This window comes from Myxocyprinus asiaticus, chromosome 13 (genome assembly GCF_019703515.2).
Source record: "Myxocyprinus asiaticus isolate MX2 ecotype Aquarium Trade chromosome 13, UBuf_Myxa_2, whole genome shotgun sequence".
In the NCBI taxonomy this organism is placed as follows: domain Eukaryota; kingdom Metazoa; phylum Chordata; class Actinopteri; order Cypriniformes; family Catostomidae; genus Myxocyprinus; species Myxocyprinus asiaticus.
Genome location: NC_059356.1, coordinates 24774915 through 24792835, shown reverse-complemented (window position 1 = coordinate 24792835; position 17921 = coordinate 24774915). Strand labels below are relative to the sequence as shown.

The 17921-nt window shown below is 38.8% G+C and overlaps 2 protein-coding genes across 2 annotated transcripts in view; one reads left to right on the top strand and one right to left on the bottom strand.

The window, feature by feature from the left end:
* LOC127450851 (guanine nucleotide-binding protein subunit alpha-13) overlaps positions 1 to 601 on the bottom strand; it is a 42229-nt gene extending 41628 nt beyond the window's left edge. The window contains exon 1 of the mRNA XM_051715270.1: positions 271 to 601. Within this exon, the coding sequence (XP_051571230.1) occupies positions 271 to 553 (283 nt within the window). The 5' untranslated portion in view covers positions 554 to 601. The remainder of the gene's footprint in view (positions 1 to 270) is intronic.
* Positions 602 to 1035: 434 nt separating this feature from the next.
* Positions 1036 to 13509, top strand: LOC127450844 (regulator of G-protein signaling 9-like). The gene is made up of 17 exons (XM_051715253.1): positions 1036 to 1246; positions 1978 to 2074; positions 3610 to 3660; positions 3754 to 3860; positions 3985 to 4036; positions 4163 to 4221; positions 4333 to 4409; positions 4644 to 4725; positions 4897 to 4959; positions 9856 to 9885; positions 9978 to 10039; positions 10920 to 11033; positions 11131 to 11246; positions 11359 to 11446; positions 11619 to 11757; positions 11952 to 12034; positions 12881 to 13509. Exons 1-17 carry the CDS (start codon positions 1181 to 1183, stop codon positions 13035 to 13037), a joined length of 1443 nt encoding a protein of 480 aa, XP_051571213.1. The 5' UTR covers positions 1036 to 1180; the 3' UTR covers positions 13038 to 13509.
* Positions 13510 to 17921: the final 4412 nt, after the last annotated feature.

Below are 17921 nucleotides of genomic sequence, written 5' to 3'. Positions count from 1 at the left end.
GACTGAAATCAGAGGTGCGATTTAATCCACACATTTAATCAGTCTGGACGTTATGAGACAAATGTTCTACGATAGAAATGGGCTCCTTCGCTGAGGTCTTTGTTCAAAAGTTGAGAGAATAGCATGGGCGTTTCTCCTGGGCAGGTTACAGCGCAACTTCAGCTAACACGAGCTAAACCTCGTTTAAAACTCACTTCACCAACACACAGTCAACTTTAGACCCCACACGACACTTTCCAGAGGCCTGACGGGGAGAAACGCACCTCCTACCTTTAATAATATTACTGTAAATGGTGGCTCTGAACTCCTCTTTGGCCCGCTGGTCGAAGTCCTGCCCGTGTATGATGCGCATCTGCTTGAGGAAAGTGGACTTGCCGCTCTCCCCGGCGCCGAGCAAAAGTATCTTGACTAGCCGTTTCACATAGGTTTTGTCTTTCAGAAGACCCCTGTCTATCTCTTTAGACTTCCTCAGTTGTTCCGCCTCGTTGCTGTTAAGAAGACAGTTTGGAAAACAAACGGATAGAGAGGACCGGGACGGCAGGAAATCCGCCATGTTTGTGCAACTTCATCGATACAGCGGGGAGTGAAACTGCGCGCGCCAGAGTGCTCGTGGCGGGCGGGGCGCTGTTACCATAACACTGGCGCGCGCGCAGTGCTGGTGATGAAAGTTTGGGCGGGTTCCATATACATATGAGGCAGGCAAAAAAAAAGGGAGGGGGTCGGACTAAAATGATGCTCTTCACTTATTCTCAAAATGGATGTGCCCCCATTCTAGTTAACCCCTGTTAACATAATAAAATATATGTACTGAAAGACATTCATTTGACAAACCATGCTAGACCGATTCATTTGTTTTATAGGCCCAGAATCAGAACGTGCCGTTTTTGTTGTGCACACAAAGCGGCCGCATAGGAAACAGGCGAGATGCGAGAGTGTCTCTCTCTGTCGCCCCCGTTCGGTCAGACTGGGTAGTGCAGGATGACTAGACCTCCGCTGTGATTGGCGCGCTGTCACTTTCTTATGTTTGCACTCGTATGGGTGGGTGTGTGTGTGCGTGACGTGCAGCAGGGATCTGCCCCGTCCACCTACTCTTATAAAAGTTAACCTCATATTCACATGAGGGCTGTTTGTATAGAGTATTTTTTTTCATCTCTTAAATTTATTTTTCGTGGACTGCAAAATGACAATAAGATCAGACCGGGACCATGGTCAACATTATCGTCCAAGGATGGCCTGCCTTAAAAAGGTAAGATGCATTTTTTTTAGGAATAGTAAGGAAATGGTGATTATTAATTTATTTAGTCAGATTATTTATTGGTCATAATGCTTTGTTGAACACTTCTGAACCTTATACTTTGTAACTATGCTATATTGTAAAATTATTTGCTGGTCTAAATGTATATTTAAAAAAAAAATCCTTAATGCAACAATATAATAAATCAGCGAAAAAACTACATACTATATTCACAGAGAATATCTGAACCTTTGACTTTTCATACTGCACACAATTGACCTCTTGATTTATTATTATTATTATTAGTTTTGGTTTATTCTGAGCTTCTGAAAGAGGTCTTGAATTCTTAAGGTTTACCATAAAAGCTTTCAGACTTAAAAGCCAATTAGCCTGGCATCATGTCACATCAGACAGCTTGCCTTAAGAGCTCCATGTCTTACACTATAAGTTCAAAGGTCACAATGATGCCATAGCACAAGTTATTTAAAAACTTTGAACATTCTGTCATTATTTGTTCTGTCAGATGGAGTTATGCAAAGTTTAATATCCCTATTTTTAAGCTAAGCTTGTCCTATATTTGAAGTAATTCTGAGGTGTAAAGGTCACGGCTGATTTTCACTTGAAAGAACGCTGAATATGACTGAATATTTATAGCTACATGTGAACATTGTCCTGCATTGAACATCAATAGTTGTTGAGGCTGTACCTAAGATACATTTTTACTCATTTCTTGAACGTCTCAGGTGGAGGCCATAGTGGTGGAGATGCAGGACACAAAGAATGGAGTCAAAGCTTCAGAACAGAAGCTAAACATTACAACCATCCCCCATGCAATGGCTGGTGAGTTTGTGTGGTAATGGAATAGACGTCTTTTGATTTTGAGACTGGCTTAAAAGTGTTTAACGTGGATGTGTATTATAGTCTATTCATTGTACTGCCATTAACTTCACAAATAACATCATATCTATTTTATTGTACTGGCCATCTACGCAATTTGGAAAGGGTATTTTACAAAGCTTTGTGCACTTTATATTATACTGTGCTGTACATTCTGAGAAAATACTCAAGCACAAAAGACTTTAGGTCAATATACAGAGACAAGCTTTGTGCTGCCACTGATCATAATCTGATGGTGCTTGCTATATACAGCAGCCTTCAATTGGATGAGATCTTTATACTTTAGGCTCTAAAGTTGCACTTTAATCTTTGCAAGTATTGTTGACATCTAGTGAGTGATGAATCTAGTGAGCCAGGAACTTTACGTACATCTTGCAAATAAACTTTATGGTAACACTTAAGTAACAGTAAGATTGTACGTATTAACATTAGTTAACGCAATAGTTGACATGAACTTACAGTGTACATACTTTTACATATTTTATGTTGCTTATTGTGGATTTTTGTATATACTAATATTCTTTTAACATTCGAATTTGAACGCTAACATGAGTTAATGCATTATGAACTAATTGAACTAACAATAAAAATAGTATATTTGTCAAATAACATGTTGTATATAAATAAAGTTCAATGGTAATTCATAATACCTCATGCATTAAGTAAGGGATAATGTACAGTCAGCCAGTTGTTATCTCAAAATAAACCCAGATAGGGTGATGAGGAACCAGACGCAAATCAGAATAAGCATTCATCGTGCTTATTACGTGGCTGATGATAACCAAATAAATGGACATAAAAGATTGATTTGCGTCGAAATTATGTGAGAAGTAATAGATCGCTGAACAGCTGAAATCAACCTCTGGTTTGCGTCGGAGTTCTCTTGATTTTTATTTTGTGATAATGACCGTCTGACTGCCATTATTCATCTTATTACAAGACTACTTGCCAAATAAATAAATAAATGGACATAAAACATTGATTTGAGTTGAAATTGTTTTATTAGTTTACTTGTAGAGATCGTACAGTCATCCGAAAAGCAGGAAAGATGACTCGCAAAACGCAGGCAAGCGGTCTGATATGTCTTTATCCCCTGATATGTGGTTGTTACTCCTAGATATCAGAGCGCTAGATGGTGCCATTGACCAATTAAAATCAAGTATTCCAGAGTGCAGTGTTATAGCTAATATTAACTTACAGATCCATTCTGAAGTGTTAAAAACTTCATTTTCAGATATCTAATAATTTAAAAGAGCTTGCAGTTTATACAGCAGTAAAGTGCATTTCCAATAATGTTTCACAACAATTTATTGTTGGGACATGCACTTAAATGCTTAATCATTGTTTTCCCAAATGTTTATTTTAAAGCCTGTCATTATGGTAATTGGCATGTTCACAGCACACTTGTTTTTCATGTTCTCTATAAATCTTCATTTCCTTTTTTCGAGTTGTCATAACAGTTCCTGCTTGTCTCATAGGTCAGGACATTCTTGCATGGATTGCCAACCACATGAAGACAACTAATGAAGGTAAGTGTAAAAATGCATTGATTTGATTAATTAATGGTCCGGAGTTGATATACATTACTCAGTACAATAATGCACTTTTATTCCCTATGCCAGAGGCTCAAGCATTTGGCACAATGTTAGTGGCATATGGGTACATCTACCCTCTGGAGGACCACAAAAAGCTTGTCCTCAAACAAGATGGAAGTTTGTACCGCTTTCAGGTAATTGTGTCATGTGAACCATGTAATAGTTCTAACGAGTTATTATCTGACCAGAGAACCTATGATTTTCTAAATGGTTTAATAGTGGTGCAGAGTAACCTGGTGACCTCTCCTCTATTCATAGACCCCTTATTTCTGGCCTGTGCAGAAATGGAAGGCTGAAGACACAGATTATGGTTTGTGATCTAAAATGCTATTTTCAAAGCAGGGTCAAGGGTCTTACATTTACATATTTAAAAAGACACTATTATATGTCACAATCGCTTCATGAAAATAAAAATATGAATTCTTCCTCACTGAAGCAATCTATCTGGCAAAAAGAAACATTCGAAAAAAGGGAGTGCTTGATGCCCATGAACAGGTATGCAAAAAATATACATAAATTTGATTACTTCTGCTACTTTTCACATTTAGTTATCCTTTGGGAGACAATACAGTGTCATTATACCATAGTGTTGTTTAATTATAACAGGAAGAATACAACAAATTTCACAAATGGATGAACCACAAATGGGATTTTATTGTAATGCAAGCTAAAGAGCAGTACCAGTGAGTATCTATAGTCTCTACTGTCATGTAAAACTAAATTACATAGTTATTATTTCAGTCTTTTCCGTGTCAGTCAGCTAAATTTGTATCATGTGACTGCTCCTATTAAATCCATGACTGAATTCGTCATAACTCTAAAGCACCTTGAGGTTTGACTTATGAGAATGGAGATAATAATACATCAAGTACTTACAGTATATTACTTAATTGTATTTTTTTCTTTGTGCTGGGAAGTGCTGGGAAGGAGCGTAAGAAACCAGACAGAGTGGTGTTTGACTGTCAGGAGAGGGCCTACTGGATTGTCCAAAGGCCTCCAGTAAGTTTTTGGCAGAAGTTACCTGTATTCGCTGGCGGCAGTTGTTCTATGTGTTGCTTTTATTTGACAATGCTTGGAAGGCACCATCAGGAGTATAAAATCAACAGCATGCTGCACAGTCCTGAAAAAATTAGCATGACCATGGTAACTTTTTCTTCTTTTTCTCCACAGACACGAACTCACAGTGCCATGGATTATGGTTTGGATCGACATATTGATCCAAATACAGAGGAGGTAATCGGTAAGTTTCTATGTGATCCACCAATATCTGTTGAGCAAGACTCAAACATCACCCGACCATCTCATAACTACATCATCCAGAGCATCGTTAAAACTTGATATCAGTTGGTTTTATAATTAAGCATCGGTCCCATTAATCACCAAGGCCATTAAATGAATAGTTAACCCAAAAATTAACATTTACTCACCCTCATGTTGTTCCAATCCCCTATGACTTTCTGTCTTCCATAAAACAGGAAAAGGAAATGCATAATGTTATCCTCTGTCAACATTCACTTGCATTGAATCTTTTTTCCATTCAATGAAAGTGAATGGTGACTAAAGGATGATTTATACTTCTGCGTCGAGCCTACGGCTTACGCTACGCTTGGCTACAGCGGTTACAGCGTAGCCTACGCCGTAGTCTGACGTGCACCTCTTCAAAAATGTAACTGCGCGTCGCATCGACGCAGACCACAACAGCTGTGATTGGTCGACTTTAACCAGAGACCGCCCCCCAGGGTGATAACAAGGACATTTGAGGTAGCATTGGATAAAACAAGGACATTTTATCCAAGTTTATTTTAATATCTGTGCATTATATTGCATTGTATTTGGACTCGGGACCATTAAAGCAATTGTCTCAATCTGGAGCATCTGCTGTTTTTTTATTCTGTGTTTCATGAAGTTACAAACAAAACACGACAAACGATATGTGTTTACAGCTTATAAACTGTAATAGCTTTTTTCTCTGGGGATTTACTTGATAATAATTTGATATGTGAGTGTAATATGTTTTGTATTCTACTCACGAACTTTCCGTTTGGCACGATGATTTGATCATATGTTTGAGAGTATGTGTACAGTAAACAATCATATTTCATAAGTTCTGTAAACTGAACACTTCTAATTTGTCAGCAAATTGAAAAGCACCTGGTAAGAGTTGGTTATATTTCTATAATGTAAAGTCTTTAAAACAACACTAATTTTGTGTTATTCAGGCGAGTATTTATTAAATAATTTGACAATTTCTTTTTCAGCATGGAACGTCAAAAGTTTGCCAAAATATTTATGTATTATTATTTAAGTGACTCAAGAGCAAGCATACCGTAATTTCCTATTTTTTTTTCTGCCTACAATAAAGGCAACATGTATAATAAATAATATGAACCTACATTTCAACATGTTCACATACATACTTTGAACTCATTTTTGATGCTACAATAATTTAATAAATACTTTTGAATCCAGAAATTACACTGCCTGCGTTGGTTTTGTTTATTTATGAAACATATAGTTAGCATTTTGGCTGTGTACTCACAGAACGACGCAAACAGTTGGCCACTATGTGGAGCCTATGCCGAAGGTTCAATGCAGAAGTATAAATCGGCCTTAAAGCTAACATTGTGCCTAAAATCTTTTTTTGTGTTCCATGAAAGAAAGTCATATGGTTTTGGAACAACATGAGTGTGAGTAAATGATGACAGAATTTTTGGGTGAATTATCCCTTTAAGGAGTTAAGTGCTGTCACATTCTACAATGAGAGGGACCTGTGGATAAGTTACAGGAGTCAAGGTGAAGTGTAGGCAGGACTACTGAATGCACTATGATTTGAACGGCTCTAACTATTGAGCCGATTAGCCGTGTGTTTGTCTCAGTCCTGGGATGGCTGTAAATTCTCTCACAATCTTCTTTGCTTTATAAGAGGATTTCTGACCTGCTGATCTTCCAAGGAGATCTCCTTCCACCCACTCACCCACCCTTCCCCTCACAAGCCTTGTTGGAAGTAATATTAGGACAGCTTAGAATGGGTGCACTACTATATTACTGCTTTCACTGATCAGATGGGTTTGCATTTGAAAGCAATTAGCCATCTATATTCACCAGATTATTGCCACTAAATTGGTGACCAAAACAAAGACCCAACACACAAATTGAAATGTATTTTAAATTCAATTAAATATATACAGTAAATATACATACATACTGTATACATAAATAAAATAATCCAATAGAACTTTCAGGCTGAACACCCAAAAAAGGGATTCCATGGGTTAATACAAAATGTTAGTTTATGTAACTGAACATTCACATAGATTGTGTTGATGTGATATTATGCTCTGATACTTCTATAATAATAATGAATGTTAAGGCCATAAACCTTAGTCTGGGAAGACAGCATATTTAATTTTTCACGATTTTACAAAAACGAGGTGTTGAGGGATAGATGTACAGTCTGTTCATTGGGTCATACAATCTAAATGTTCTGTATCATGTGTAATGGATCCTTTTCACATGTCCAGGTTTGGAACATGGATGTAAGCTATGGAGAGTTCAATAGCAGAGAATGGGAGACATAGAAAATATTATTTTTGTGTTCCTATTTGCTACAACAGCAAAAGAAAAAATCCACTATTATGTTTCCATGACTTTTCAAAAGAGGAATAAAACAGAGAGATAAAAAAATAGAGATATAACAGAGATATAAAAAAATAGAGAGATATAATAGAGAGATAAAAAAATAGACAGATATAATTGAGAGATAAAAAAATAGACAGATATAATAGAGAGAGATAGATTATGGCAGACAATGGAGAGAAAGATAACAAATTTACTGTCACTCCCGCAGGTGTATTTAAAATCCCATTGCAGCAGTGTTGACCAGTTTTTTATTTATTTATTTTATTAATAACCAGGGTCATAAAGCACAAATAATAATGTTATACATTTATGTTGAACAATTTAGAAAATTATAAATATAAAAAATGGCAGATTTACACTAAGGCAGACACGTCATCACAGTCTGTGAAAAGGGTCCATTATGACTAGAGCCTGACCGATATGGGATTTTTGAGACCGATATGATTTTACAGAGGGAAAATTCACCGATTACCGATATGGTGGCCAATATAGTTCATTTTTGAGCTGGAATGAACACAGACATTTTCTATGTGGATTGTTCACCGATTTTGCACCGATATGACTATGCAAAGGTACTCAGAAGGCTGCTTTCTTAAACAAATATTTTATCAAAGAACATTTGACATTATTATTATATATTGTCAACTAATTCTAGATGAACACTGAGAAAATAAATAAACATCAGTACTGTTTAGTATCAGTCAAATGCTGACCATTAAAATAAAGAATAAATAAAAATAAAATAAATAGCTAAATAAACATCAGTATTACTGTTAGTATCAGTCAAATGCTGACCATTAAAATAAAGAATAAATAAAAAATAAAATAAATAGCTAAATAAACATCAGTATTACTGTTTAGTATCATTCAGATGCTGACTATATTAATACTGTCGAGGCAAGAGATAAACAGTGGCAGCGGTGTTACACCGTATTCTGCTATACAAATTCAGGGGAAACTTTCAATGGTGGAAAACCAGACTTTTAAATATTACATTTTATAAATGCTATGACTGGAATTGTTCGGTTGAAGGGGGCACCAAACTGTGAATCCTGAACAAACAGTTTGGTGAATACATGTTTACTCATTAGCTTCCACTCAGCTGACAACAATGAAAGTAGCTACGTGATTAACTAGTTAGCTATAAGCTCATTGTCACGGAGAGTAAAAGATGGACGTTGTTTATTTTACTTTCCAGCATTGTGTCTCATCAACTAGGTAATAACATAGCGTGAAATCAACACTCAACATACACAATCCACCATTGCTGCATTGTCTGCCGAGCTGCAAAAAGATGCTCTGATGTTTATCTTTCAATCTGTTACATTACTGACTGCACTGACAAACTATAGCAGGCTAACAGCAAACAGACATGAGTGACATGGTTGTCAGGGACAAGGTTAATGTAATATTAGTTATATTGAAAAGTGAAAGTGATGGGGTCATTGTTTATTAAGTTTCCAGTATGTATTTAACAGAGTAGTTAACAACTTACCGTGATGACACTGTTTAACTCCGCACTGTCTGCAGAGCCACGGTCAGCTCAGCTCTGTAAACAATGTAGTCGGAGCACGCTCTGCTGGACAAACTATGCTATGACACCAATTATAAAGCATTGTTTTCTGCATTATATGTTCTGAAAGAAAGTTTTCATATCGGTAAAACATATGGCGATACCGATATATTGGTGAAAGGCTAATATCGGGCACTAATTATCACAACCCATGTTTTCCTGAGTTTTTGTCAACTGGAACTTTTTTGGACATGACATATTTTTTCTGATCTACCCTGAATAAGTTCTGTGATCTGTCATCATCAGGCATAATAATATTATGTAGTCTGGTAATATGTGGGGTGTGCAAGTGTGTTGATCTGCTTTGAGAGAGTATACTTTGAATTAATTGGTGTGACCTCCTCTTTTTCTCTCTTTCCTTTCCACACAGATCTGTCCTTCTAATACTGCTTCCATTTTCAAGATGATTTCTACACAATCCCTCGCGATCGCACACTATTCATTCAAGCCTTGAATACCATTAAAACACTGAGAAGTACAATACAAACAAAATACCATTCATGCTCTTAAAGAGTAATACAGAGCAACTTTTTATAGAAACACTTTTTTCTTTTCTGGTTTTGTACTTTGTTGCAAGCATTTTTTTTTATTATTTGCAGTTTTAAGATGAAGCTAATAATTTAAATCCTATGTGTAATGACCACACAGATATTTTTTAAACAAGAACTTCATATTTCAGTTAATAATCTCCCACAAACCCTAAGCTTTATCAGTTGGGTTGGACAGCTATTAAATTAATTATTGCATCAAATACTTCATTAAATTAAGACTGTGGCTTTATATAGATGCTTGTGTTTGTTTGTGTATGGCAGGATAGCATTTAGATATTGCTTGTGTTTGGCTCATGTTGTGGTTAGTTATCAGGAGCATCTGGTTTGTGATAATATGTAACAGGATGCTGTTATTGCCTTTTTCAGAAAAATACCTACGATTACTACAGAAGGATTGTAAGTGACATTGCTTCTTTACAAACATTTAGAGAACTGCTCAATTTATTTATTTATTTATTATAACAGTGGTTGGTTCTTTTATATTTTAGAACATCTACATGCAGCAAGCCATCATGAGGTCAAGGGTCAAGTCTTCAGTGTCTCTTGGAGCGTAAGTCAAAAAATTGCCTACTTTAAAGGCCTACTTAACTTAAATTGGCCAGATCTCCCTCGAAAAAGAGATTTAATCTCAAGGGACTTCTTGGTTAAATAAAGGTTAGATAAAAAAAAAAAAAAGATATATATATATATATATATATATATATATATATATATATATATATATATATATATATATATTAAAAAATTAATATACTAGGTTCAATACAAGTTAAGCTCAAGCATTTGTAGCATAACGTTGATTACCACAAAAATTATTTAGACTTGCCCCTCCTTTTCTTTGAAAAAAGCAAAATCTGGGTTACAGTGAGGCACTTACATTGGAAGTGAATGGGGCCAATTTTTTAAGGATTTAAAGGCAGAAATTTGAAGCTTATAATTTTATAAAAGCACTTACATTAATTTTTCTGTTCAAACCCATGTATTATTTGAGCTTTATATAGTCGTTTTTACAGTTGTTAGGGTTCACTGTGTTACATTGTCATGGCAACAAAGATGTAAAATTGGCTAACCTTACACAGAAAAGTTTAGTAAGCGATTTTATCACACTAAAATCATGCTTATTGTTTATATCTTTTGGCTGTACTTCTGAAACAGTGAGCATTTGAACACTTACGGACTGGCCCCATTCACTTGATTTACAGGAGGAATGAGTCAAAAAATTTTTTGGGTAATCAACATTACGCCACAAATCCTGTTGACAGAGCTTAACTTGTATTAAACCCGGAATATTCTTTTAAACAGAATAGTTAACAATAACTAAAAATATTACAAGAGTTAACATTATTAGATGACACAGAAACATTATTTACCACTGTGACCCTTGAAATCGGCTTTTCTTCTAAATACTGTATCCATTCCTTTGCATTCAGCTTTGTCAAGTATATGACAACACACTTCAACCACGACCCGTTCCTGGTTCCCTGTCTCCCTAGCAACCCCTGGCAAACTGATGATGACACATACTGGGAGCTGAACAGGCCAAAGTAAGACTACGCTGAGAGCTGAATTGCCCATGTATTGGGCATATATTGATGGCTTCCTCTCTAGATTACTTTGATATATTGTTGTTTTTATTCACAGTGTTGAAGTTCCCACAAAGATGACAGTTGAGCGCTGGTCTTTTAGCTTCTTCGAGTTGCTTAGTGATCCACGGGGCCGGGCAGACTTCAAGATCTTTCTAAAGAAGGAATTCAGTGGTTTGTGAATATATATTTAATGGTTTGACTATTTGCTGGTATAAAGAAACTAACTCTTGTTATTAAATACATGAATATGTTTCTCATTTCTTTTTTTCCATTTTCACTAAAGGTGAGAATTTGGCTTTCTGGGAAGCTGCTGAGGAAATGAAATGGGGCACAGCGGCTTCTATGTCAGAGAAGGCAGAGACTATTTTCAAGTGAGACATATGATTTATTTAATTAAAGGAGTTAATTTTACAATCCACTTTTCAGTAATCAGAAATGTTCAGGTATTTTAAGAAAAAACAGATCTGTACATGATACACAGATGCATGTATTTTGCATGTGAGGCCTTTATTTTACAGCATTGGTTTATTATGTATTTTGTAGAACGTTTCTGGCCCCAGGAGCACCACGCTGGATCAACATTGATGGAAGAACCATGGGTCTCACAGTCAAGGGACTGGAACATCCTCACCGCTATGTACTGGATGCTGCCCAGACCCATATCTTCATGCTGATGAAAAAGGTGTAATCTTAAGCAGAGCACTCTAACTGCCTGGATCTGTGGCTTCAGTCCAGTGGGCCTGTTTCAATGTGATTTTAAAAACACAGGATTGACCACTTGCAGTTTGTACATCCTCAGTCATTTGAACAACCTCATATGGACACTGGACATTTCTGATGTAGCTCAGCCTGAACTCTATATTTGTTTCCCTTTAGGATACCTTTTATCGCTACCTGAAGTCACCAGTTTACAAGGAAATACAGAAAAAGGCCATTTCACCTGAACCACACAATTTCACGTAAGTCTGTTTTTGTGTTAATCAATAACAGAGCTGTTTAGTTTTTAATACATGGAAGACAATTCCATGGGTTGATTACACATCATTTGTCAAGCACACAAACAGTTTCCATACTTGACCAATAATGTGTAATAAAGAGAACAACTGTTGCAGTCCTTATGTAGCAGCTTGTTAGCAACAAATGTTTTCAAAGCACACAACGGCTTTTAAATTCACGCTTTAGGTGTCTGTCTGTAATTAATGTTGTACAGCAAAACTGGAACATCTCTTCAAGTAATGTTAACAACAGACCTTATTTTTCTCATAAATCAAAAACCGTTGTTCTAAAAAACCCATTAGAAAATACCATGGTGAATTAGCCTTCTGGGTTGGCCTACAAATTGACATCATGACCAGGCCAAGATGGAATCTGCAGACTTTTTTACCGCATTTTCTGCACTGATTTTGAGGGAAAATCTGCGGAAGGGATTTAAACATAGTAAAATGTGTTTGAGCTGAGATCACTACATATCGGTAGCTGTAAGGATAATCAAATTTGCGAAAATATTGAATAAACAATCAGAATTTGTAGAACTTTTGTCAATGGCAGATGTTTTATTTCTGCGGAAATCTGTGGAGTTTTCTGCAGAGTTCTGTGTACGCAGATTCCGTCTGGGCCTGGTCATGACTGAACAGCTCTATACATCCTTTCCTGTTTTGCAACTGCTTTTTCTAAGACTTCACTGCAATTCCCCAGTCATTTCAGACGGCACTGAAATCTCATTATAAAAATGTTAAGAATTAAGCAATTGCCACAGGACAAGAAGAATTTCTGAGTTATAAAAATGCTTCTTCTCCCCCTCTCAGTGATGCTCAGCTGGAGCACAATGCCAGGAACCGCAAGCCTGGCATCCACCCTATCATCATCTGGCAACAGGAACAGGAAGAGAAAGCTAAGGCAGCAGCTGCAGCTGGACCCATAGACATTAAAAAGTTGATGGCCAGCAAACTAGATCGCAAATAGAAAGTAGGAGGCCACGGGTCAGTGTTATATGCCACTTGTAACAATATTTACAGTGTTAGGGAAGCTTCGTTGAATAGCCAAACTACTCATTATTTACAGAGTAGTAATCAAAAATATCTAACTACTGTGAAGACTTTAAGGAATATTTCACCCAAAAAAGAAAATTCTCTCATCATTTACTCTCATGCCATCTCAGGTGTATATGACTTTCTTTCATCTGCTGAATACAAATAAAGATTTTAAGAAGAATATCTTAGCTTTGTAGGTCCATAAAATGCAAGTGAATGTGTGCCAAAATGTTGAAGCTCCAAAATCCACATAAGGGCAACATAAAAGTCCTCCAGACAACTCTAGTGGTTTAATCCATGTCTTCTGAAGAAGTATGATAGGTGTGGGTGACAAACAGATCAATATTTAAGTCCTTTTTTTACTATAAATTCTCCATAAGTAAGGACTGAACATACCATGAGGGCTGCAGAAAGAAGAAAAATGACAAAATTTTAGTCATTTACTTTTACAATTAATTACATTTGAATTAATCAAATACAGTTATATCCTCACTATTCAATAAAAAAAGATTGAAAAAAAGATTTGTGTTGCTGTGCAATATCACAAAACATTTCCTGCCCAAACTACACTCATGTATTCATTATTTATTACTAGGACTGTCAATCTGTAAAAGACTTTCACAGGGAGGACACAGGAAACCAGGTTTCTTCCACTCAGGTAAGAGTTTCTTTAATGGAGTAACTTGGGTTTTTACAGAGTTGCCACAACACGTAAGCTTCACACTTCACACAGTTACTCTTTATCTTCACAATATAGACTTTAGCTTCCCAGCAGGACTTTAGCTTCACGACAAGACTTTAGCTTCACAACAAGACTGTAGCTTCACGAAGAGCTTCAAGACCCAGACTCTCTCTCTGGTCTGCTGACGGTGTGGCACTTTTATGCCGCTCTCCCCATGCTCACTGTAATTAGAGACAAGTGTTAGACATAATTTAGCTCAGGTGCAAGCATCCTTACCGCTTTCTCTCTCTCCGGACAGACACTTGACCATGCTCCTGCTGCCACATATTCCCTCAGGCTGGGGAGGCATCCGGCCCGCCTACCACTCCCCCACAATTTCTGGAAAGGAAGTCGGCGGCAGCCATCTGCGGACCACCTTGAACTTAAATGGCTGAAGAGCCAGATACCAACGGGTGATCCGCATGCTGGTATCTTTCATGTGGTGGAGCCATTGGAGCGGGGCGTGATCCGAACAGAGGGTGAAAGCCCGCCCCAATAGGTAGTATCGGAGAGTGAGGACCGCCCACTTGATGGCAAGACATTGTTTTTCTACGGTGCTGTACTTAGTTCCCCTCAGCGAGAGCTTGCAGTTATTGTACAGCACCGAGCGCTCCTCCCCCTCCTCCACCTGCGAGACTACGGCGCCCAGCCCTCTGTCTGAAGCGTCCATCTGTAAAACAAAAGGAAGAGAGAAATCGGGTGAATGTAAAAGCGGCCCCCCCCACAAAGTGCGACTTTAACTAGCGTGAACGCCTGTTGGCACTGTTCTGTCCACTGGACCGGGTCTGGAGCTCCCTTTTTAGTGAGATCAGTCAGCGGGCTGGTGACGTCCGAATAATTAGGTACAAATCTCCTATAATAGCCAGCCAGCCCCAGGAACTGTCTCACCCCCTTTTTGGTCTTGGGCCTCGGGCAGGTCGCAATCGCCGGCATCTTATCAATTTTGGGACGCACCTGCCCGTGGCCCAGGTGGAACCCCAGATACCGTACCTCCACCCGTCCAATTGCACACTTCTTGGGGTTTGCCGTGAGTCCCGCTCGTCGCAGCGATCTCAGAACCGCCCTCAGATGCTGCATGTGCTGCTGCCAATCATTGCTGTAAATGATGATGTCATCCAAATAGGCAGCAGTGTAGGCAGAGTGTGGTCTGAGGATTCGGTCCATGAGACGCTGAAACGTAGCCGGGGCCCCAAACAAACCAAACGGAAGTGTCACAAATTGGTGTAATCTGAATGGTGTGGAGAAGGCCATTTTTTTCACGGGAAATTGGTGTCAAGTGGATCTGCTAATAACCCTTCGTCAAATCCAGCATTGAATAAAATTGAGCAGTGCCTAACTGATCGAGCAACTCATCAATGCGAGGCATTGGGTACACGTCAAATTTAGACACCGCGTTAACTTTTCGATAATCCACACAGAACCGTACAGACCTGTCACTCTTAGGAACCAGAACAACCGGGCTGGACCAGTCGCTGTGGGATTCCTCAGTTACCCCCATATCGAGCATTGCATCCAATTCTTCCCAGACAATTTTATTTTTGTGCTCGAGTAATCGGTAGGGGCGGCTACGTACCACGAACCCTGGCTCGGTCTCGATGTGGTGCTGAATGAGGTTCATACAACCCAGTAGAGGAGAAAACACATCCGCAAACTCCTGTTGCAACCTGTCGACGAGAGGTGGTCTCCGCTAGTGACCGGGGTGAAATGATTATGTTTTGAATCCACCTCTGGCCCGAGCTCCGCCCTCCCCGGAACTACCGTAGCCAACGTCACAGGGACCGCCTCCCTCCATAATTTCAGGAGGTTGAGGTGGTATATTTGACATACGCCCCCTCTATCGGTTCGTTTAACCTCATAATCGAGATCCCCCACTCGTTGTGTGACCTTAAAGGGTCCTTGCCACTTGGTGAGTAATTTAGAGCTCGATGTGGGAAGCAATACGAACACTTTATCTCCCGGTGCAAATTCCCTTAGCTGAGTTCCCCTGTCATACAGTCGGCGCTGTCGTTCTTGAGCTTGGAGCAAATTCTCCTGTGTTAGTTGCCCCAAAGTGTGGAGTTTTGCTCTAAGATCGAGAAAGTATTGAATTTCATTCTTACTATTTGAAGGTCCCTCCTCCCAGGCTTCGTGTAAGACATCTAGCACACCGCGCGGGCGCCGCCCATACAGCAGCTCGAACGGGGGAAAAGCCAGTGGAGGCTTGCGGGACCTCCCGTACTGTGAATAACAGGGGGTCGAGCCATTTATCCCATTTTCTAGCGTCCTCGTGCACGAACTTCCGAATCATGTTTTTAAGGGTTTTATTAAATCGTTCCACCAGGCCATCCGTTTGTGGATGGTACACACTAGTGCGAATCGATTTAATGCCCAGTAATTCATACAGCTCGTGTAGTGTCCATAACATAAATGTGGTGCCTTGATCGGTGAGGATTTCTTTCGGAATCCGCACCCGGGAGACTACAGGTGCATCTCTATAAATTAGAATGTCATGGAAAAGTTCATTTATTTCAGTAATTCAACTCAAATTGTGAAACTCGTGTATTAAATAAATTCAATGCACACAGACTGAAGTAGTTTAAGTCTTTGGTTCTTTTAATTGTGATGATTTTGGCTCACATTTAACAAAAACCCACCAATTCACTATCTCAAAAAATTAGAATATTTTGACATGCCAATCAGCTAATCAACTCAAAACACCTGCAAAGGTTTCCTGAGCCTTCAAAATGGTCTCTCAGTTTGGTTCACTAGGCTACACAATCATGGGGAAGACTGCTGATCTGACAGTTGTCCAGAAGACAATCATTGACACCCTTCACAAGGAGGGTAAGCCACAAACATTCATTGCCAAAGAAGCTGGCTGTTCAAGAGTGCTGTATCCAAGCATGTTAACAGAAAGTTGAGTGGAAGGAAAAAGTGTGGAAGAAAAAGATGCACAACCAACCGAGAGAACCGCAGCCTTATGATTGTCCAGCAACTTCACAAGGAATGGACTGAGGCTGGGGTCAAGGCATCAAGAGCCACCACACACAGGCATGTCAAGGAATTTGGCTACAGTTGTTGTATTCCTCTTGTTAAGCCACTCCTGAACCACAGACAACGTCAGAGGCATCTTACCTGGGCTAAGGAGAAGAAGAACTGGACTGTTGCCCAGTGGTCCAAAGTCCTCTTTTCAGATGAGAGCAAGTTTTGTATTTCATTTGGAAACCAAGCTCCTAGAGTCTGGAGGAAGGGTGGAGAAGCTCATAGCCCAAGTTGCTTGAAGTCCAGTGTTAAGTTTCCACAGTCTGTGATGATTTGGGGTGCAATGTCATCTGCTGGTGTTGGTCCATTGTGTTTTTGAAAACCAAAGTCACTGCACCCGTTTACCAAGAAATTTTGGAGCACTTCATGCTTCCTTCTGATGACCAGCTTTTTAAAGATGCTGATTTCATTTTCCAGCAGGATCTGGCACCTGCCCACACTGCCAAAAGCACCAAAAGTTGGTTAAATGACCATGGTGTTGGTGTGCTTGACTGGCCAGCAAACTCACCAGACCTGAACCCCATAGAGAATCTATGGGGTATTGTCAAGAGGAAAATGAGAAACAAGAGACCAAAAAATGCAGATGAGCTGAAGGCCACTGTCAAAGAAACCTGGGCTTCCATACCACCTCAGCAGTGCCACAAAATGATCACCTCCATGCCACGCCGAATTGAGGCAGTAATTAAAGCAAAAGGAGCCCCTACCAAGTATTGAGTACATATACAGTAAATGAACATACAGGTGCATCTCAAATTAGAATGTCGTGGAAAAGTTCATTTATTTCAGAAATTCAACTCAAATTGTGAAACTCGTGTATTAAATAAATTCAGTGCACACAGACTGAAGTAGTTTAAGTCTTTGGTTCTTTTAATTGTGACGATTTTGGCTCACATTTAACAAAAACCCACCAATTCACTATCTCAAAAAATTAGAATACATCATAAGACCAATAAAAAAAACATTTTTAGTGAATTGTTGGCCTTCTGGAAAGTATGTTAATTTACTGTATATGTACTCAATACTTGGTAGGGGCTCCTTTTGCTTTAATTACTGCCTCAATTCGGCTTGGCATGG